Raw genomic sequence first — 22,471 nt, 5'->3', positions numbered from 1 at the left:
AACAGATAACCATCTACAGTATAGGTAAATACGTAATAGAAACAAAGATGGACAAAAGATGGTGTTACATTTTCTGCTCTAGATGCACAATAAGCTCTAAAAAACTGTTTTTCTTTTTGTCAACTCTCCAAAGAACTCTCATCTTTTACTTGCGTGTCCTGCAACAACACAAGCGTTCTTGGAGTGCTCCGGTATATTAGATCATATGTTTTTTCTGTTTCAAAAATCCTCATATACAATCAACATTTTTTACATCCCGCCCGTAGGGCGGGCCGGTCCTAGTTATCTTAATATTAGTATACAATGATACTAATTATTAATATAGATTCGCGCGTATCGCGAATTGAAAATCTAGTTTTTATTATATAAATTCACTTTTTGCTCAGGTCATATCCTAATTTCTAAAGTAAAAGACAGATTTGAGCCGCTCTGGAAAGCTTGATGCCACATAAGATTGAACTATGTTAAAACCAAATAACATTCTAAGTGATAAAAGTAACCTTTAGGTTTGTGTGCAATATTAAAATATATTTCCACACGTTTGTAACAACTTTGAAGCATGATATAGAGAGGATGACTCTTTTTTTTTTTTTTGAGACAACTTTTTGGTATATATCTTCCATAGAAGAAAACAAAACCTTAAAATGTTGTACATTATCGTTTTTAGCTCAAAATCTAATCGCTTCCAATTTCTATGTCTCTTCTGCTCCACCCATTGACTCCTCATGTTCTACCTCCAACGTCCACCCCTAACCGACCTCTGTCATTCTCCGCGGCCGGTAACCATCACCCACATATTCTCTCCTTGTCTGAAACATGCACAAGCATGTCCCAGCTCAAACAGCTCCACGCCTTCACTCTGCGTACAACCTTCCCCGAGGAAACCGCCACTCTGTTTCTCTACGGCAGAATCCTCCAGCTCTCGTCTTCATTCTCCGATGTCAGTTACGCATTCCGTGTCTTCGATTCGATCCCACAAGAAAACCGTAGCTCCTTCATGTGGAACACACTCATCAGAGCATGCGCACATGACGTTACCAGGAAGGAAGAAGCCTTTCTGCTTTACAGGAAAATGTTAGAGAGAGGAAAGTCTGCGCCGGATAAGCACACGTTCCCGTTTGTCTTGAAAGCTTGCGCTTATATCTTCGGGTTGTCGGAAGGGAAACAGGTTCATTGTCAGGTTGTGAAACGTGGGCTTAGTGGAGATGTGTATGTGAACAACGGTTTGATTCATTTGTATGGTTCGTGTGGGTGTTTAGATTTAGCACAGAAAGTTTTTAACGATATGCCTGAGAGAAGTCTTGTTTCGTGGAACTCAATGATTGATGCTCTGGTTCGGGCCGGGGAGTATGAATCTGCGTTAGAGCTGTTTAGACAAATGCAGAGATCGTTTGAGCCAGATGGTTATACGATGCAGAGTGTTCTGAGTGCGTGTGCTGGTCTAGGATCTTTGTCGCTAGGTACTTGGGTACATGCGTTTCTGTTGCAGAGATGGGGCTTTGATGTTGGTATGGATGTTCTGATCAAGAACTCGTTGATCGAAATGTATTGCAAATGCGGGTCGTTAAGAATGGGAGAGCAAGTGTTCAAGGGGATGATGCAAAAGCGTGACTTAGCTTCATGGAACGCTATGATTCTGGGGTTTGCTACACATGGAAGAGCTGATAAAGCTCTTGATTGCTTCGACAGTATGGTGAGAAAAGGCGAACATTATGTTCGACCGAACTCGGTCACGTTTGTTGCCCTCGTTACTGCCTGCAACCATGGAGGGATGGTACACAAAGGGCGCCACTATTTTGACATGATGGTCAGAGATTATGGCATCGAACCTGCACTGGAGCATTACGGTTGCATCATAGATCTTGTAGCCCGTGCAGGCTACATTACCGAAGCTATTGACATGGTGACAAGAATGCCGATGAAACCAGATGCAGTGATCTGGAGAAGTCTCCTTGATGCTTGTTGCAAAAAGGGTGCTAGTGTGGAGCTAAGTGAAGAAATTGCAACACGTTTAATTGAAACAAGGGATGATAATCAAAGTTCCAGTGGCGCATACGTCTTGCTGTCTAGAGTCTATGCATCGGCTAGCTGGTGGAGCGATGTTGGGATTGTGAGAAAACTAATGACTGAGCAAGGAATTAGAAAAGAGCCTGGATGCAGTTCCATTGAGATAAATGGAACCTCCCATGAGTTTTTCGCTGGAGACACGTCGCATCCTCAGACAAAACAGATATACCAACAGTTAAAAGTGATCGATGACAAGCTGAGATCAATTGATTATTTACCGGATCCGTCTCAAGCACCCTTAGTCGATTCAACTAACGATGGAAGCAAAGAGTATTCCCTCAGGCTGCACAGCGAGAGACTCGCCATTGCTTTTGGTCTGATAAGCTTACCACCTCGGACTCCAATCCGTGTGTTCAAGAATCTACGCGTCTGCAGCGATTGCCACGAGGTTACTAAACTAATCTCAAATGTCTTCAACACTGAGATCATTGTGAGAGATCGTGTTCGGTTCCATCACTTTAAAGACGGATTCTGCTCTTGTTCAGACTACTGGTAACAACAACAAAAACTAGTCACAGAGCAGTATAGCGTTTTAAAATACACAAACCGCTGCAAGCAATTTTGTGTAATTCATAAGTTTGGTAAAAATATCATACGATCTCGAAGGTAAATCAATGCTTATAGCTGAGCTAACATAACAACAAATCATTTACACAGCTTAGCTTCACTTGATGAATTCTTCTCCTACATCAAAGAAAACAGTTGTTAGGAAAACTCACCACACAAACTCGCTGAAGCACTCTCTGATGCACTTGTCGTAGTACGTTAGAAAGTATGAGTTTGTAGATCTATGGAGAACAGAAGAAGAACACGGAATTATAGAAGATAGACACAAGAAATTGATATCCCAGGGTTCACCTAAACGTGGTTACGTCTCTGGGCCTGGCAATGAGTCAATTCACAATAATCTCAAGTACAAAGACATAGCACCTCTCTCTCTCTCACACAAGCCACAAGGCGGCTTGCTTGGTCACGTCTGGATCTTTTGGACTTTGCCAGGTTCTAAGAGAAGAGTGCACACGAGTTCCTCTTATATAGTAGGAGTCTATTACATTAACCTAGTTGGATTAGGGTATTCGCCCCTTTCCATAAACCTATTAGGAAATATTCCAAAATACTTGCAACTTCCATAACTCCATGAGAAGTAATATTTCCAGGAACCTATCACCTTGAATAAAGTGATATTTCCTTTTCCTAATATGACGTCCTTGTCTTGGTTTAAGTTATGCGATCTTGTTTGATTTCCATCACCAAATCCTGACGAAGTCCCTGAAGTATTCGCTGACGTAGTTCTTGAGGTAGTCTCTGAAGTAGTCTCGAATCCCAACAAACTCCACCTTGATGACATCAAACATGATCCACTACTTAGGTTAAGCAAACTCGTGCTTTACCAGATGAAGTCGATGCTCTCGACCATCCCAAGAAATTTAACAGCTTCCTCAAACTCAGGAACCACCTTGGTTACAATATCAGCAGGATCTCTTGAAGTATTTAACTTCCACACACTTGCATCACCCTTGAGCGATATCCTTGATGAAGTGCATCTTTCTGCTGATGTGATTAGTCCTCTCATGATACACATTGTTCTTGGCTAGACACAATGCACTTTGAGAGTCACACGATATCACCACCGTGTTTTGCTTGAATCCAAGCTCTTACACTAAGCCACTTTTAACCACATTCCTTCCATGACACCTCCTACCAGCGCCACTTCTATGACACCTTCAACCAGCGCCATACACTCTGCTTTAGTCGTTGACAGAGTCATTACAGTTTGTAGTCTTGATCTCCAGCTGATTGTATCACCACCAGCCATGTAAACATAATCCAAGATCAACAATCTTTTGTCCAAAACAGGAAGCAAAGATCCGAATCACAAAATCCTTCAACTATAAACACTTCATTCTTCTCTGAAGCATAGTCTGATCTTGTGTTCCCGTGAGATATCTCAACTCCCACGCAGTCCAATGAACCATCCTAGGCTTACTCATAAACCTTCTAACCAACCCATACAACAGATCACACCTCGTACATGGAATGTCATCCATTCATCTCTGCTTCATCATCTACTACAGCAGACGCTCTGAAGTGTACACCAGTAGGTGTTGACACACTCCTCTTATGAAGTAGACACACGTGATCTTCTCTTCCATCAAGCTGAAATCCTTCTGGTTGCTTCATGTAAATCCATTCTTCAAATACTCCATGAAGAAAGGCCGGTTTACACCAAGTTGCTCAAAGTCAAAGTTCTCTGTAGCAGAAAACCTCACAGATACATGTCTCACGATGGGTGAGAACACATCTTGATAATCAATTCCCTTTCTCTGAGAATATCCCTTTGCAATTTAACCAAGCCTCGAATCTAGGCTTCTCAACACCAGTTGTACCAGACTTCAGTTTAACACATCCACTTGCAGCCAATCGCTTCACGCTTCTCAGGCCTTCTCACAAGCTTCCAGGTTTGGTTCTTATCCAGTGAAGTCATCTCTTCACCACATGATTCATCCCATTGACCAATTTATTTTGCTGCTCATCGCTCCATGATTGTCTCGAGGTTCTTCAGCACATACCTCATCAGCTACATATAGCATAAAACCTGCTACATCCTTGGATACAGAGTACCGTGCAGGTGGCACTAATCTTCTTCATACTCTGTCCATTCCTAGCCGACATCCTTCAAGACTTTCACCTTATTCAACATCTGCATCAACAGCTATGTCACCTGTTTCGTCAACAGCTCCACCTGAAGTCTCAACTTTCGGTCTGATGCAGCGTCACCTTGAACAACATCTACGTCAACAACTATATCAGCCGTTTCGTCAACAGCTCCACCTGAAGTCTCAACTTCTGGTCTGACGTAGTGTCCTCATCAATAATATAAAACCGTGGATTACAGTATTATAACCACCCTCCTAAAACAAGGACCACCTAAACAAGTGATTCTTCAACCTTCCAGCAAAAAATACTACATACCCATCTTGCACCGCCGTCTGTACCAACGGAACACGCCGCTTAACTCCCTTGGTTAAGAAGACTTTCGACAACAAGACCACATGGTACCATTCGCAAGGTCACCTTGAGGGTAACATCCACACCAGACTTGAAGTTACATTTGGAGATCCACACACAAAACCGCATGTACATACCTGAGAGCTTTACATGTATCATATTTCCCAAAACTCTCACAGAACTCCAAAACTCCAATCGTCCTCCTTATCGATCACCCCCTTCCGGGGCAAGAATCTGTAGATTCTTCATACTCATGTGCTCAAGACGTCTATGCCACAAGATTGTCTCATCCATAGATGGTTTCTTTCTGCCACTGCTATATATATTCCACCTGATGCAGTTTCTCCATCTAACAGGTACAATGACTGAGACACAGTTCCATGAAGAGCTAGCTTACCATGCTTGTAAAACTTAGTCTTCCCACGTCTGTCACTATGCTCAAAGCCTAATACAACCAAGGTTCCAGAAGATACCAGGTTCCTTCTTAATTCCGGAATATACCTGACATCTATGAGTGTCTTGACCGAACCTTCATAAGCTTTGTTGATTGTACCAATCCATTGCACTCCAACCGCGCAATCATTACCAAGAAGTACTTTCTCCGAAGTCAGCTCGTGAACCATGTGAAAACAATCCCTCCTACACGTCCCGTAGTAAGAACATCCAGAACAAATCACCCACTTATCATGACGCTGCGTATCTGTTACCGATAGTGCATCACCCTCTGGACCAGGATCTATCACACCCACTACTTCAGCTTCTTTGTCATACTTCTTCTTTGTAACATAACAGTTATTCCTGGTGTTCCTCTGCTTCTCACAGAACCAGCAGGTAATTCTAGACCCTGAGCTTGATCTAGAACCGACCATATCCTTCCTCACAAGATCCTTTTTCTCAGACTCGCCTCTAGCATAATATCCTTCACCATCATCATGTGAAACCCTAGAGGTTTAAAGATCTTGATCTTTAGACCTTGCAGCACCGTCACCTCTTACAACGACAAAACATCCTTGCCGTACTTAAGCGTTTCCCTGAGAGAGCCGAACTGTGAAGGTAGCAAATTCAAACAACAGAATCGTCTTTGCACCTCCTCTGACACAGTTACATTCACGCTTGACAGGTAAGACACCATCTTCCAGAAGCCATTGATCTTCTCATACTCCGAGTATCAACCATCTTGAAGATATAGAATATGTGATGCAAGTGAATTATATCCAGTAGAGTCTTGGAAAGAAATAACATCTCCAGCATAGACCATGAAAAAGCCGTTGAAGTACACAACTCGTTATTCCTTAACACATGATCTCCCACACTGAGACTGATCAGATTCATCACCGTCTCTGATCTTCCAAGCCTTTCAGCTTCCTCTTTCACCAACCGCTCCCTGTAAACATCCTCGTCTTCATCCTTCTTCATCGCTGAGACAGAAGGTGACCCGGACTCTTCTAATACATCCTTTAGACCAAGGACAGACAGATGCACAAGCATCCTCTTCTTCCACAACGAGAAGTCTCCCTTCCCATCGAACCGCTCCACCTCAATCCTTACTTTAGTAGACATTGAGAACACCACCTAAGGCTCTGATACCAATTTGTTGGAAAAACTCACCACACAAACTCGCTGAAGCACTCTCTGATGCACTTGTCGTAGTACGTTAGAAAGTATGAGTTTGTAGATCTATGGAGAACAGAAGAAGAACACGGAATTATAGAAGATAGACACAAGAAATTGATATCCCAGGGTTCACCTAAACGTGGTTACGTCCCTGGGGCCTTGCAATGAGGCAATTCACTATAATCTCAAGTACAAAGACATAGCACCTCTCTCTCTCTCTCACACAAGCCACAAGCCGGCTTGCTTGGTCACGTCTGGACCTTTTGGACCTTGCCAGGTTCTAAGAGAAGAGTGCACACGAGCTCCTCTTATATAGTAGGAGTTTATTACATTAACCTAGTTGGATTAGGGCATTCGCCCCTCTCCATAAACCTATTAGGAAATATTCCAAAATACTTGCAACTTCCATAACTCCATGAGAAGTAATATTTCCAGGAACCTATCACCTTGAATAAAGTGATATTTCATTTTCCTAATATGACGTCCTTGTCTTGGTTTAAGTTATGCGATCTTGTTTGATTTCCATCACCAAATCCTGACGAAGTTTCTGAAGTATTCGCTGACGTAGTTCTTGAGGTAGTCTCTGAAGTAGTCTCGAATCCCAACAACAGTGAACAATCTTAGCATCAGTGACTTCAGTTTAGGACCAACTTTTTGAAGAGATTGATACTAAGACGATAGTCTTGTCAGCATTGTTCGACGCAAGTTGAAGACGTAACGGGAAAACTTCCTGTTCATAGGACCACGAGTACAAAAATAACATCTACGATGTTTCTCTCTTCTTTCAATATCTTAGTCAGCTTTTCAACACCATTGCCTTTGAATATAAATAACTTTGCCTCAAAGGTATCATCTTCCACTTTGCCCTCATCGTCCGAAAGGATCTATGAAGAATATCGTGAGTGCGAGTTTCTCCCCAGAGGTAAACCACCGAAGGTAGTGACCTTAATGAGTCATGAGCTTCACTAGAGCCCGGCTATGATCTGTTCTCAAGCCAGAGACGAATCGAGGGAACAAATTCTGGACACATATTTTTCTAATATGACCCATGTTTATTTTTGTTATATAAGCTCCAATGAAAGACAGGAGAAGGAAAAAAAAGGAAAAATAGGAAAGAACTCATCCCTATATATTAATCATGGAGCATTGCAATATTTTTGGTAGTCATGTGTCATCACTAGAATGATTCTTAGAAATCGAGGGAACAAATTCTGGACACATATTTTTCTAATGAATCAAACGTTCAGGTGCTCCTGCCCGAAAAAATGACCTGAGATACTCCTGTCCGAAACTGACCGGATTTGGAATTAAATATATTTTTAATTAAATCAGAAAATTATTAAGAGACCACAGAGTCAACAAAAACTTGCTAATTACAACCCAACCAGGACCATTTCGCGGACCATCCATGCCCGATCCATGAATTCGGATATCTTTCTCCATAACTTCCGAAACCTTTGTAAGAGTTGGTGTAATTGTCAATATTGGTAAAACTGTACATCGTAATAAATCTTCAACAAACATACACACAATCTAATACCAAGTTATTCTAAATTGAACTAAACACTTTTAGATTTGGAATATTTTATTATGTTATTGTTTGGACACAATTGTTGTTCTTGATATATTTATTGAATTTCAAATAAAAAATAGTTTATATAAATAGAGTTTGGTCATAATGTGAAAATGAAGAGTCAGTTACAGAAATTTAATAAGATTTATAACTATGTATAAGTAGGTGAATTTTTTTTTTTTTTTTGGCATCGAAAGACTATTCTATTACTCAAACTTGAGGTGGTCTGGGTAACCAGACCGGAATAGTACAACCAAAGTAGCAAAGTGATCTATGAAAGGTACGAGCAGTCCTAGCTAATGAATCAGCTATCACATTTTCAGTTCTTGGCACATAACAAATCTTGAAGTCCGAATAGCACATCTTGATCGTTTGAATCATCTTCAGTTCAGTTGAGAAGCTTGGCCATGCTTTCGGTTCCATCAACATTGCAATCAGGTCCTTGCAATCCGTGCCAAATCTCTGACAATCCGAATGTTGTAGCATTGTTTCCATTACCCATTTCAAAGCTTCCAGTTCCGAGTGTAGCGCTGATTCCTGTCTCCTTAAGTTCCTTGTCCCCATTAACTGATTCTTCCCCCTACTGTCTTTCCAAACCCATCCAATTCCACTGAACTGATCCGTAGAGGTCCATGAACCATCTACCAAACATATGTCACCCAAGCTTAAGACTTGAGGCTCTTGAGTAACTTGAGGCGTAGTTGTGCTCTCTCTCGCATTATGCCAAGCCTGGCATTCACTCTCTGCATGCCTCACAAGCTCCCCTGGATCCCTGTCTATCCCCCTGAATAACTTATCATTCCGAGCTTTCCAAATATACCAGATAATCCATGGATATGGATCCCTATCATTTTCCGGCTCTAAAATATTGTTTTTCCTCCAAAACAAGTAATCCATATTATTATATATGCTCGTAGACGGGAATATTTGAGGACTGGATGGTGTAGAGGATAACGCCCATGTCTGAAGAGCTGGAGGACATTCAAATATTGCATGGGTAGCAGTCTCATCTGGCTCTCCACATCTTGGATAGTAATTATCACATCTCATGTTTCTTCGTACAAGGTTCCTTGTTACCGCTACCTGTCCTGTGATTAACTGCCATAAGAGATGTCGAATCTTTTGTGGGGCACTTACCTTCCAAGCAAAGGCTTGAAGTTTAGTAATGCTAGGTTCCAGGACTTGGTTATCATCGTCATCCCTCATGATGTTTGTAGCTACCCAGTATCCAGATTTCACCGTGTATTGTCCATTTTTGGTATAACTCCAGCAGAACGTATCTGGTCGATGAGTTGGTCTTATGGCCATACTCTGTATACTTGGTATATCCTCATGGTTAACATACTGTTCCAGCATACATAGATCCCATTCTTTGGTCTGAGGATCAATGAGATTACTCACTAGCATTCCTGGGTGCACCACTGGAGCACTAGCTCGAGCTGGCCTCGCTGGAACGGATGGAATCCAAGGGTCATGCCACACTTTGATCTCTTACCCTGAGTGTACTTTGTTCCTAATCCCCAACAGCAGTAATTTCCTTGCTGCGATGATACTTGTCCACACATAGGAAGGAGAATCGACTGAGCATACTCGCAAAGGTGAACTCAACCGATAATATCTGCCTCTTAGTACCCGTTGTGAGGGGTAAAACTCACACCTAGATTTTAGATCAGGTTTAATGTTTAGGAAAGGTTAGGGAAAGATTATCGCGGGCTGAATCCCGTAAGAACTTGTAGAATGAACTGCGATTTGTATTGATATAATAGAAATAGGATGATTACAAAAGGTGATCTTTGATGAATACAAAGATTATAAGAGTGTTACAATGAGAATGTTTTGATGAATGTTGAATAAAAAATATCAGCTCCCTCGGATCCTCCTTTCAGTCCTCGACCTCCTCTTTAAATAGCCTTGGGCTTCTTTAGGTTGTCTTCAACTGATCTCCGAGATCTTCTCCGCTTGAGGTGGAATCCGCAACAGCTTCCCCTTGACCGGGTCCTGCGCTTCTTCTTGTTATGACATGAGCTTCCTCTTCGTCGTGACCTCTTTAGTTAGGATCCTTAGCTTTCAGCCTCCGGCTCTAGCTTGGCTCTCTTTAGGCTTTGAACTCGTGATGGGCCTGTCGCGGCCCATCATCATTTTTGTTATTTGATAATCAGCTACCGGGCCATATTCGGGCCCAACAGTTGCCCCCAGCTCTCGAGATGAGGTTTCGTTATTCTCGAGAGCTAGACCTAGCCGCCCAAGCTAGATTCTCTCGTTGAGATCATGATTACGAGCTATCTCAACCATATTTATTTTTATCTGATCGAACGGCTGTAGATTCCCTTCGATTAAATCGACGGTTTGGATTAATAGGAATTTGAAATATAGTTTCCGATTTTCGAGACATGATGGGATATAAAGCTGCGAGTATTAACTACATGTCTCTCCACTTTCTCCACGCCTCCGACGGTTTCCAAGGTAACTTCTCCTTCTTCCTCTATTTTACAGCACGTTTTTTTCTTTTTTTCTTTTTTTATCTCTGTTTCGAATTCGATTTTCATCCCTAAGTTCCTTAGAGATTTCATTCTTGCTCATCTCAACCCGATCCTTCCTCTTTCGCTTCTCCTCTCTTTTCCTTTTACTTACAATGAGTAAAAAAGATAGCTCCGGCGCAATTCAAATCTCCACTTCCGGTGCTCGTCTTATGAAGGTCAAACAAGAAACCGGAGAAAAGATGAAGGACACCGGGAAGAAGAAAGTTAAAGACTCGATCGGGGCAAGAGTCAAAAGGATGAAGAAGAAAGGTGGCAAGAGCGCCTCCTCTGGGCCTCACTTTCCGTCGCTCTTAAAGAGCCAAGATGTTACCAACCTCATCGTTCAAGCCCACAGCAAGAGTGACCTAGCTAGGGCTTGTAACGACGACGAAACCCCCGAAACTGTCCCGGAGGGTTGGTTCTGCGTTCATGAGAAGTACATCGCTAAGTGCCATCTTCGGTTTCCCCTCCCCACCCTCTTGCTTGACCTCCTAGATCACTATCAGCTGGCTCTTCCTCAACTTTGTCCCTCGGTTATCCGAGTGATAAACGGATTCATCACTAGGGCCAAAGAGGAATGAGTCATTGTGGGTTTGACCGAGCTGATGAGTCTCTTTTCGATAAAGGAGAGTACTTCCAAGGATGGTGGAAGCGGTACCTACTACCTCCCCTGTCGTCCAGGGCTAGGCGTATTCAAGTTCTCGGCCAGTGACGATGACTGGCGCAAGAAATACTTTTATGTCAAGATTGATCCCTCGACGGTTCCTGTTGGCTGTGACCTTAGGAACTCGTGGTCTGATATTTCCGGTTAGGATTTTAGGGGTATGTTCGCATGTTTATCTTTGTTTATCATGCTATGCTAATTGTCTTTTGACTCTTTTTGCAGAAATCAAAGATCCTGTCAAGTTGTCTTGTAAACTCACTAGAGCTCTCTTCAGGAAGCTTCAGCATAGCCCTAACACTTGGGTAGCTTACACCACTTCGAGAGTTGGATCAGCTAGGTTCCCTGAACGATACCAGACGTCCTTCCCTGATTCAGTGACGGTTGCTGGTTTAGAAGGTAACCTTCTATTTTTAATTCATGATTTTTAATATCTGAATTTGTCTTATGTGATTAATGAATCTTTTTCATGATTTAGTTTCTGAGGGTGATTCGGTTTTCGAGGTTTCATCCGGAGCAAGTACTTCCGAGAAGACTCAATCACAGAAGATGCCTATTCAACCTTCCTTCCGTTCCAGGGGTAGATCAACCAAGGCTGCCAGCTCCTCTAGAGGGAGTGACAAGAACCAGGGAGGATCCTTCCTTGATTCAGTGAAGGAGGCTCTTGACGAAGGAGGCTCTGCTCCTGCTAAAGGTGTTGGCTCTTCGGAGCCTAAAGTTCAGGATGTTGGCCTTCCCTCTGAGGTCCCGATGACCGAAGCTGATCCTCAAATGGTGAGGGATCTTCCGGAGTTTGAGCCCCCGACGAACAAGAGGTCCCGAACTGACCAGGTTGACAGACCTTCGAGGTCTTCCTCCTCCTCCTCTAGAGGAGGAACCGTTGGCTGGAACTTTGCTCATTCGAAGCCTGGATCGATTTTCGATGATCCGTGGGGTTTGGCTACTCTGATGAGGCATATGAAGAGTCCCGGGTGTTCCCTCCCCTCGATCTCCAACCTCACGCACAAGGATGTGTACGTCAATATTGCTCATCACATGGGTCAGGTATGAAGTCTATTTCATCTTTTAGCTTTTTCTTTGGAAGATTTTCGCTAAATCGTTTTCCGTTTTATGTAGCTGGCTGGTGCTATCAACAGGGCTCAGTTCAAATTTGAGGACGTTGTACACAATGCCCCCAGTGCTGAGGAATTAGCCCAGGTCACTGAATTGGTCAAGGCCAACAAGACTGAGCTCAATCAGACTCGGGCTCTGATCTCGGATCTCCAAGCTGAGGTAAAGAGACTTGGCTCCAACTGTGATGCTCAGCAAGGGACGATCGAGAGCCAGCTGATTGACCTCCAGGTGAAAAATAGGAAGATTGGGGATTTGGATGCCGCTCGGAAGATAGCCGAGTATCAAGTCAAGGAGCTGATTGCCACATCTTAGAGCAGCCAGAAGAACAAGGAAGCTGAGGTCAGGCTAGCCGTCCGGAGAGGAAAGAAGGAGGTAGCCGAAGCCTACAACAAAATTCTGGTTGTTGTCAAGGAGAAGTTCTCCAAAAAGAAGGACGAAGTCGACCTCCTGGTTCATGCTCAAGAGATTCAAGCCAACACCGAGCTCCTGAAAGACATGCTGGATGGCGAGATTAAGAGTACTCAAGACGAGTATGATCGCTTGGTGGCAATAATGCCGGAGGCTGTTGCAGCATACGAGAAGGCTCAGGTCTCGGACTTCTCGATCGGAAAGCTCCCTCTTCCCCAACTCTCCGAGAGCTCAGGTACTTTTGAGGTTAATATGTTTAATCTCTCCTTTTCTGGAGAGTTCGGTTCTAATTTGGGATTGGTGGGTTCTTACTCAGCCCCAGTCGAAGCCGCCTCTGGAGGTAGCGACAAGGAGATGGAGGAGGAGGTTCCTGAGGAGGAAGATCCAGCTGGTAAGGGAGCTGAGAAGAGCTCGGATGACAAGGAAGTTTAAGAGCTGAGGCTCTTTCATGTTTTCTAGGATTTCTGCCCGATGGGCTTTGTTTCATTTGTTTCTAAGACTTATAGCCTGAGGAGGCTTTTAAACCTTTATCTGTTTGTACTTTGAATCCTTGTTAGCCTGGGGAGGCTTTTAAACCCTTGTTTAATTTCAAACTTGGTTTTCGTTTCATTTTGAGTTTTTGGCTTTAGTCATGAAATATGACAACTTGATCGTAATCGAATCTTATGATAAGTCTGGAAAACTTTGGTCGTTTTTAGTTCCTTAAGAGGAATTCTTGGAGTATCGGGATTAGCTTAAGGTTTTTTAGGAACCTAAATTTAATTTGGGCACCTTAGGTGGGGGTTTATGGGAACCTGAATTTGTTTGTGGGATTTTAAGACCCGTTGAGACTTGCTTAGGATTTTAAGACCTATTGAGATTTGCTAAGGATTTTAAGACCTTTGTGATTTGATGAGGATTTTAAGACCTTGGAGATTTGATAAGGATTTTAAGACCTTGGAGATTTGATAAGGATTTTAAGACCTTGGAGATTTGGTAAGGATTTTAAGACCTTAGGTCCAGGTTCGTCGAGACCTGGTATTGCTTGAAGGATTTTAAGACCTTTAAGATTGTTAAGGATTTTAAGACCTTAGGTCCAGGTTTGTAGAGACCTAAACTAATCCGAAGGGTTTTTAGGACCCTAGGTCCATGTTTGCAGGGACCTGTTTTGTTAAAGAATTGAGATATCGAGAATAATTTCTTTATTGATAATTGGATACATGGTATCATAGTAATCATACAATTGCTGTATTATAACGATCATACATTTGCTGCGTGGGCTATGTGATTTTAATCAGACATATGCCCCCTTTGATTGTGGTGAACGAAGTGTTGAAATGAGGTTGGGGCTGCACTCATGACGGAGTTGCCTACGTACCCAGTCAAGGGATCAAGCCTAACGTAGTTCAGGAATTTTAGGTACCTAATGATAATATCTCTTAAGATTCGTGGCGTTCCACGATCTGATTTCAGGTACCCCGGTTCGCACCTTTCGGAGCTTGTAAACGCCAGGTCGTACCACGTGGATGATCTGGTAGGGACCTTCCCAGTTGGTTCCTAACTTCCCAGCATCTGGTTCCTTGGTTCCTTCGAAAACTTTCCTAAGTACTAGGTCACCTACAGCAAACTGTCGGAGCCTGACTTTGGAATTGTACTGTCGTGCCATTGCTTGCTGATAGTTCTGAATGCGAATCAGAGCTCGGTCCCGTCTTTCCTCGATTAGATCGAGGCTGTCAGTTAGGAGCTGATCATTAGCTGCGGGATTGGACGTACAGAGTTCCCGGCGGAGGCTACCAGCAATGGTTTCAGCTGGAACGACAGCTTCCATCCCATATGCTAAGGAGAAAGGAGTTTCTTCTGTAGCTTTTCGTGGGGTGGTTCGACATGCCCAAAGTACTTCAAGTAACTTTTCTGACCAGAGTTCCTTCTGGGTTCCGAGGCGTTTCTTGAGGTTTGCTAATACTGATTTATTAGCAGCCTCCGCCTGTCCGTTTCCTTGAGGTCGGCGAGGTGATGAGAAGGTCAGGCGAATATTCCACTTGTCACAAAATATTTTGAAATCGTGGGATATGAATTGTCCTCCATTGTCAGTTACGATTTCGTATGGGACGCCGTGTCTACACACGATTTCTTTCCACACAAATTGCTCGACCTCGACCCTGGTTACCTGCTGGAAAGCTTCAGCCTCTATCCATTTCGTGAAGTAGTCTGTTAGGACTAAGAGGAAGCGTAGCTTCTTCTTTCCACTTCCTGATGCTACTAGTGGTCCCACGATATCCATGGACCATCTCATAAATGGATAAGGGGCGGATATGTTAGACAGCTTTTCCGCAGGTTGGTGTATAATCGGTGCATGCCTCTGGCATTTGTCGCATGAAGAGGAATAGGCCTCACAATCTGCAATAATGGTAGGCCAGAAATATCCTTGTCTTTTGATTCTGATGGCTAGAGCTCTTCCTCCAGAGTGGTTCCCGCAGGAACCATCGTGCATTTCTTTCATGAGTCTCATAGCAACGAGGCCATGGACGCATTTTAGGTAAGGTCCGGAAATGCTTCGTTTGAGGAGGACAGATTCAGTTACGCAATATCTCGCGCTTAATGCTTTGAGCTTTCGAGCCTCCCATTTATTGGGTGGAGTCTTTCCTTCTAGGATGTATTGCGTGATTGGAATTCTCCAATCCTCTCTCCCTACAACTTTGTTATGAAGAGACGAGGGAGGTTCCTGTTCGGGACCTGGTGTCGTGGTGCCCCCGGAGGTATTGGTAGGATTGGGCTCCAGGGAGTCTGAATTCCGAGGAATACCTCCAGATGAATTTTGGAGAGCTGAACGGCTTCTGGTTTTAACTCTGCAGACGAGTGGGTCTGAGTTGGTGCCCCCGGGGGTATTCTTGAGATCAGGCTCCAGGGAGTCTGAATTTCGAGGAATACCTTCCGTGATTTGGATTGTGTTCCCGGAGGTATGCTTTTTAGAGCTGCATATTCTGGTTTTTGGGAACCAAAATGTTGTGAAAACTTGGGTAGCTACCGTTTCAGGGCAGGTACCCTCGGGTTGCTCTGTTAGTTTGCTCTCTTTCTCAGCTTTAGTAGCTATGTCGATGCTTGGTTTTTCGATTCCTTCTACGGGTATGATCCGTTTTACGAGGGGGTCTGACGTGGAAGCTAAAGCAGCCAACGCATCTGCTGAGGAGTTCTCTCCTCGTGGGATCCTTGTTAGCTCGAATTTGTCGAACTGTTTGGTGAGGTTCTGGACGACTTCGAGATATGCCCCCATTCTTTCGTCCCTCGTTTCATATTCTCCGTGAAACTGGCTAGCTACTAGCTGTGAATCACTATAAGCGTTTAGTTCTCGAATTCCGAGACTTAGGGCGAGTTTCAACCCTGCGATTAGTGCTTCATATTCAGCTTCGTTGTTTGAGGCGCTGAATCCGAGCCTATATGACTGCTCAATGGTTTCTCCTGCTGAAGAAGTTAGCCTTAGACCGACGCCGGAGCCCTGTTTTGACGAGGCTCCGTCGACATACAGGCTCCACTTCGGAGATTCCATTTCGGAGTCTAATTGCTCGGATGCTAGTTCAATGATAAAGTCGGCAAGGACCTGAGCTTTCGCTGCTGCTCGAGGTCTATACTCAATATCGTATTCACTGAGCTCTATGGCCCATTTGGCCAATCGCCCGGACTGGCTAGGGCTGTGCAATATCATTCGTAATGGTTGTGAGGTCATTACGACGATTGAATGCGATTGGAAGTAAGGTCGCAGCTTTCTAGCAGCTGTTACGACTGCTAGAGCTAGCTTTTCCATTGCAGGGTACCTTGTTTCGGCATCTATCAAACTCTTACTGGTGTAATAGACAGGTCTTTGTTCGTTTTGTTCCTCTCGTACCAGAACGCCGCTAACTGCAGCAGTCGACACAGCGAGGTACAGGTACAATGGCTCTCCTACTACTGGTTTAGATAGGATCGGAGGTTCGGAGAGGTAAGCTTTCAATTGCTTGAAGGCTTCCTCGCATTTCTCGTCCCATAAGAACTTCTTATTATTTCTTAGAAGCTTGTAGAACGGGAGACATTTATCGGTGGACTTGGATATGAATCGATTTAATGCCGCGATTCGTCCAGTCAATCTCTGTACCTCTCTAGTTGTCCTAGGTGACGGCATTTCTAGGAAGGTTGCTATCTGCTGCGGATTGGCTTCAATGCCTCTTTCGGTTACGAGGTAGCCTAGGAACTCGCCCGAGGGTACCCCAAAGGTACATTTAGTGGGATTGAGCTTCATATCGTACTTGTTAAGGATATCGAAGCATTCTCTTAAATGGGCGATATGGTCTTCTCCAGCTGAGGACTTGACTAGCATATCGTCAATATAGACCTCCATGGTTTTTCCAAGTTGCCCAGCAAACATCTTATTTACTAGCCTCTGGTAGGTAGCTCCCGCATTCTTTAATCCGAATGGCATAACCTTGTAACAATAGGTTCCTCGTTCGGTTATGAATGCAGTTTTCTCCTGGTCATCAGGATCCATCATGATTTGGTTGTATCCTGAGAAGGCATCCATAAAGGATAGGAGTCGATGGCCAGCTGTTGCTTCAACCAGGCGGTCGATGTGAGGTAACGGGAAGCTGTCTTTAGGACAAGCTTTGTTCAGGTCTGTGAAGTCTACACAGATTCTCCATTTCCCGTTTTTCTTCTTTACCACTACTGGGTTAGCTAACCAGTCGGGGTAATGTACTTCTCGAATGGACCCAGCTTTCGTAAGTCGGTCAACTTCATCGTTAACAGCTTGAGCCTTCTCGAGGCCTAGCTTGCGACGCTTTTGTTTGATCGGTTTGAAAGTAGGGTCTACTTTTAGCTTATGGGTGGTGACGTTCGGATCTATGCCCTTCATGTCGCTGGTGGACCATGCAAAGGTTTTGACATTGCTTTTCAGAAAATCAATGAGCTCCTTTTTTGTTTCAGGAGGTAGCTCGGATCCGATGCTCACCTGTCTTTCAGGATCTGAGTCATCAATGCAAACTTTTTCAGTGAGGTTCTTGGGGGGACCTCGGATATTTTGTTGCATTTCGCGACCCTCCTGGATCTGTAATTGCTATTGGGGGGATTTTTTGAGGATTTCGAATCCTCCCAAATAGCAGATCCTGGATATCTTCTGGCTACCGTGTATGGTAGCTATCCCTTCGGGTGTTGGGAATTTTACGCATTGATGGTACGTTGAGGCTACTGCCTTCATTTTGTGAATCCAGGGTCTTCCCAGGATCGCATGGAACGGGGAAGGTCTGTCGATGACTACTAAGTTGGTCATTTTCATTATTCCGCCAGCTATGACTGGGAGCTTGATAGTTCCCAATGAGGTAGCTGTTTCTCCGGAGAAGCCTACGAGGTTAGCTTTTTGGCCAATAATTTCGTAGTCGTCTATTTCCATCCCTTTTAGGGTGTTATAGAAAATGAGGTCGACAGAGCTTCCTGTGTCTATCATGAGCTTAGGGACCTCGTATCCTGCGATGTTCAGTGTGACGATCAACGCATCATCGTGAGGTCTGTCAAGGTTTGAGGTCTCGCTCTCCCAGAAAGAAATCTTAGTATTGGATTCAGGGTTAGGAGGTTTAGGTCCAGTGTTAGACACAGCCTTCCGCACGTGATTCTTAATGGAATTGACGGAGTCTTGACATATGTCTGATCCTCCAAGGATACAGTCCACCCTCGAGTCGGGGCTCGATTGAGGGGACGGTTTGCTCAAGAGAGCTTCGACTTGTAAACTTTTTCCTTGGGGGAATTTCCCAAGAATCATGTCGACTCTTTTCTTGGGAGCTGGAGGTGGCGAATCGGTCTCCTTCTCAGGTGACCTCTCGCGTTTCGGGGAAGTGTCCCTGGAACCTCTTTTCTGATAAGGTGATGGCTTTTTAAGGTCCACGCCCTTTATTTCTCCGGCTGCGAATTTAGCTGCCAGCTGACGTTGGAGGTCCCAACATTCCTCGGTTGAGTGCCCTTCGCGATCGTGATAAGAGCAACGTTTGCCTTTATCAAAGCCTTTTGACCAGGGAGTTTTGTTTGCTGCTGCAACAGGTTTCTCTTCCTTGTCTTCCTCGATTGCGTAGGAATGTTCTCCCTGAGTCTGATTATTTCGGGGGTTACCCTTTTTATGAGGTCCCTTAGTCTCAGAGGATTCACCTTTCGAGTGATTCTGAGGTTTCTTGTGGAGTTTATCCAGTGCAGCTGTCTCCTCCTCCAGAGTAATATATTTGGTGGCTCTATGAAGAGCGTCATCGATAGTTGGAGGAGTATTGAGTGTTAGCTCTGACCAGAATTTCGATTTATAGATCAGACCTCTCCTAAGAGCCTCGATGGCGACTAGGTCGTTAGGATTCGAGAGCTTAGTTCTTATTGCCCTGAATTTCTCGATGTAGACTCGTAGTGAGTCCCCCATTCCTTGACTGACCTTCCAAAGGTCGGCCTCAGAGGCTTGCTTCAGGATATGGGTTGAGTACTGCTTCATGAAGGCGTTAGTTAATTGATCGAAATTGTCTATCGAGGCTGGCTCGAGACCGGAGAACCACTCAAGGGCTGTTCCGACCAAATTTTCGGCGAATGTCCTGCAGTAACCTGCTTCACATTCTTCCTGTGTGAAATGGGCTTTAACGATTGCCAATCGGAAAGCTCTCAAATAGGCCTTTGGGTCGGAGGTCCCATCATACTCGGGAATTCTGATTTTTCGGGTATCTCTTATGTGAGAGCTGGCAATTCTGTCCGTGAATGGAGTTCCACGAGTTTCCTCGATCAAGCTATCGATTTCGGGAGCTGAGCTCGTAGCTTTATGGACTTGAGCTCCCAATTTTTGGAGAGCTGCGTGAGTTCGTTCCATATATCTACGGATAGCTTCAGGTCCCTCTAAAGGAAGGATGTTTGGGTCGTTAGCAGGTACCCGACGGGCAGGTTCCTGACGGAATCGAGTTGGCTCATCCTCCCATGCGGTTGGAGGGCTAGATCGCTCACCAGCTCTAGGGTTATCGGAATCTATCCTTTGATAACTGTCCCCATTCGGGATCGAGCTTCTGGTTTGATAAACCGAAGCTGACGCTCTGCCCCCAGGTGGGAAGGATATTCCTGCTCCGGACCTAAGATCAGGCGGCGGAGGAGGTAAGCGAGTACTCCTGTCAGTAACCTGACCGGGTGTGGAACTAGTTGTCGCTATGTTACTTCCCATAGCACTGGTGTTAGGTGGATTAAACACGGGGGCTGTCCCAGTATGAGGTGTCTGGAAAGCAGATCCGCGTCCTTCCGGAGCAGTGCTATCAGGGGAAAAGTTTAAACGTCCTCGGGGGAATGAGGGATCGGTTAATCGATCATGAAAAATGGCCCCCGGAGCTTGACGTTGCGGTGGTTGGGTTGTTGAGTTTAGAGATCTAGTTATCTCTTCGAATCGTTGCTGACGAACAGTCAGCTGATGCATCGTGCGCTCACTTTCCTGAGCTCTGTTCACTAACTGCATCATCATCTGGCGAATCTCAGAGAGCTGAGCCTCCGTTTGATTCGGAATGGCTTGCTGCTGAGGATTCTCGGTGATCGGGAGCCCGGAGGCGGTTCCACCTGATGATCTCGGGTTAATACCCCCGGTTGTAGTTTGGCTCGTTCGAGCGCCAGCCGGAAGCTGTTGCCCAGATCGGTGGTCGCCACGTCGAGGCTCTGTGATTACAGGACTAGAGCCTCCGTCGTTCGGTGAGCCATCGCTCTGAATCGGGAGGTTAAGGTCAGACGGGTTTGTTGTCTGATCGGTAGGATTCATCCTCAAGTTAGAGTAAGGGATTCGATTGTTTCTTCCCCACAGTCGGCGCCAATTGTGAGGGGTAAAACTCACACCTAGATTTTAGATCAGGTTTAATGTTTAGGAAAGGTTAGGGAAAGATTATCGCGGGCTGAATCCCGTAAGAACTTGTAGAATGAACTGCGATTTGTATTGATATAATAGAAATAGGATGATTACAAAAGGTGATCTTTGATGAATACAAAGATTATAAGAGTGTTACAATGAGAATGTTTTGATGAATGTTGAATAAAAAATATCAGCTCCCTCGGATCCTCCTTTCAGTCCTCGACCTCCTCTTTAAATAGCCTTGGGCTTCTTTAGGTTGTCTTCAACTGATCTCCGAGATCTTCTCCGCTTGAGGTGGAATCCGCAACAGCTTCCCCTTGACCGGGTCCTGCGCTTCTTCTTGTTATGACGTGAGCTTCCTCTTCGTCGTGACCTCTTTAGTTAGGATCCTTAGCTTTCAGCCTCCGGCTCTAGCTTGGCTCTCTTTAGGCTTTGAACTCGTGATGGGCCTGTCGCGGCCCATCATCATTTTTGTTATTTGATAATCAGCTACCGGGCCATATTCGGGCCCAACACCCGTGCCACTAGAGAATCTTGAAATTGAGCAAGACGCCATAGCTGTTTAGCCAAAAGAGCTAGATTAAACTCGTGGATCATGCGAAAACCAATGCCACCTTCCTCTCTAGGTTTACACATCTTATCCCATGTGGTCCAATGGATCCCTCTCTTTGGAGGGTTTGAACTCCACCAGAACTTTGCAATGGCACTAGCAAGACTTTCACAAATTTCGAGAGAGAGTAAGAAACTAGACATCACATACGTCGGGAGAGCTAGAAGGATAGATTTAATTAGCACTTCCTTTCCACCCTTCGATAGCCATCTACCTGTCCACCCATTAACTCTGTGTAACAGCTTCTCTTTGAGAAATGCAAATAGCTTGCATTTAGACCCACTGATATCTTCTGGTATTCCTAAGTAGGATCCCATTCCTCCTTCATTTTGTATGCCTAGTATATCTTTAATCTATTGACGATCACTTGCTGGTATCCTTTTGCCAAAGAGCAAAGAAGATTTGTCGGAATTTATACATTGTCCAGATGCATGTCCGTATCTCCTGACTACTTTCATAACTTCTTCACATTCACGGGGCTCCGCCTTACAGAAGAAAAGGCAATCGTCAGCAAAGAGAAGATGGGAAACCGAGGGGCTAGCACGAGCGGCTCGCATCCCCGTAATTTTTCCTTGATTCTCTGCTTGACTAAGAAGACTAACGAGCGCTTCCGTGCATAGAATAAATATGAAAGGAGACAAAGGATCTCCTTGACGTAGGCCTCTCTCTGGAACTATGTGTCCCCTAGGCTCTCCATTCATTAAAACTTGGTACTTAACCGAGGTAACACATCGCATGATCCATTCTATCCATACCTCGGAGAAGCCCATCTTCCTCATAACTGCCTCTATAAAAGACCACTCCATCCTATCATAGGCTTTGCTCATGTCTGTCTTAATGGCCATTCTCTTAACCCGTCCTCCTGGTTTTGTTCTCAGAGTGTGGAACATTTCCTGAGCTATCATCACATTATCTGTTATTTGCCTCCCCGCTACAAAAGCCGACTGAGTTTCAGATATCAAGTTTGGAAGAAACTTCTTTAATCTTTGGCATAAGACCTTAGATATTATTTTGTAGCTGACATTGCATAGACTGATAGGCCTAAACTGTGTCATCTCAT

General features: G+C 44.4%; 3 protein-coding genes across 3 annotated transcripts; 1 reads left to right on the top strand and 2 right to left on the bottom strand.

Annotated features, from left to right (window-relative positions):
- The first annotated feature begins 641 nt into the window (after positions 1 to 641).
- On the top strand, positions 642 to 2,734 carry LOC108833048 (pentatricopeptide repeat-containing protein At1g59720, chloroplastic/mitochondrial). Its single transcript, XM_018606494.2, has one exon. It carries the CDS (start codon positions 695 to 697, stop codon positions 2,561 to 2,563), a length of 1,869 nt encoding a protein of 622 aa, XP_018461996.2. The 5' UTR covers positions 642 to 694; the 3' UTR covers positions 2,564 to 2,734.
- An 11,144-nt stretch (positions 2,735 to 13,878) lies between these two features.
- On the bottom strand, positions 13,879 to 18,008 carry LOC130511617 (uncharacterized). Its single transcript, XM_057008844.1, has one exon. It carries the CDS (start codon positions 17,994 to 17,996, stop codon positions 14,367 to 14,369), a length of 3,630 nt encoding a protein of 1,209 aa, XP_056864824.1. The 5' UTR covers positions 17,997 to 18,008; the 3' UTR covers positions 13,879 to 14,366.
- A 3,282-nt stretch (positions 18,009 to 21,290) lies between these two features.
- LOC130511211 (uncharacterized mitochondrial protein AtMg00310-like) lies at positions 21,291 to 21,728 on the bottom strand. Its single transcript, XM_057008094.1, has one exon. The coding sequence runs from the start codon at positions 21,726 to 21,728 to the stop codon at positions 21,291 to 21,293; it is 438 nt and encodes a 145-aa protein (XP_056864074.1).
- Positions 21,729 to 22,471: the final 743 nt, after the last annotated feature.

This window comes from Raphanus sativus, chromosome 4 (assembly GCF_000801105.2).
Source record: "Raphanus sativus cultivar WK10039 chromosome 4, ASM80110v3, whole genome shotgun sequence".
Classification (NCBI taxonomy): Eukaryota; Viridiplantae; Streptophyta; class Magnoliopsida; order Brassicales; family Brassicaceae; genus Raphanus; species Raphanus sativus.
This window is presented reverse-complemented; position numbering and strand designations above follow the sequence as displayed.

What these genes read in the sequence shown, in the direction of transcription:
- LOC108833048 (XM_018606494.2), top strand. Translation starts at nt 695, where the DNA reads ATGTCTCTTCTGCTCCACCCATTGACTCCTCATGTTCTACCTCCAACG.
- LOC130511617 (XM_057008844.1), bottom strand. Translation starts at nt 17,996, where the DNA reads ATGCAACAAAATATCCGAGGTCCCCCCAAGAACCTCACTGAAAAAGTT.
- LOC130511211 (XM_057008094.1), bottom strand. Translation starts at nt 21,728, where the DNA reads ATGGGATCCTACTTAGGAATACCAGAAGATATCAGTGGGTCTAAATGC.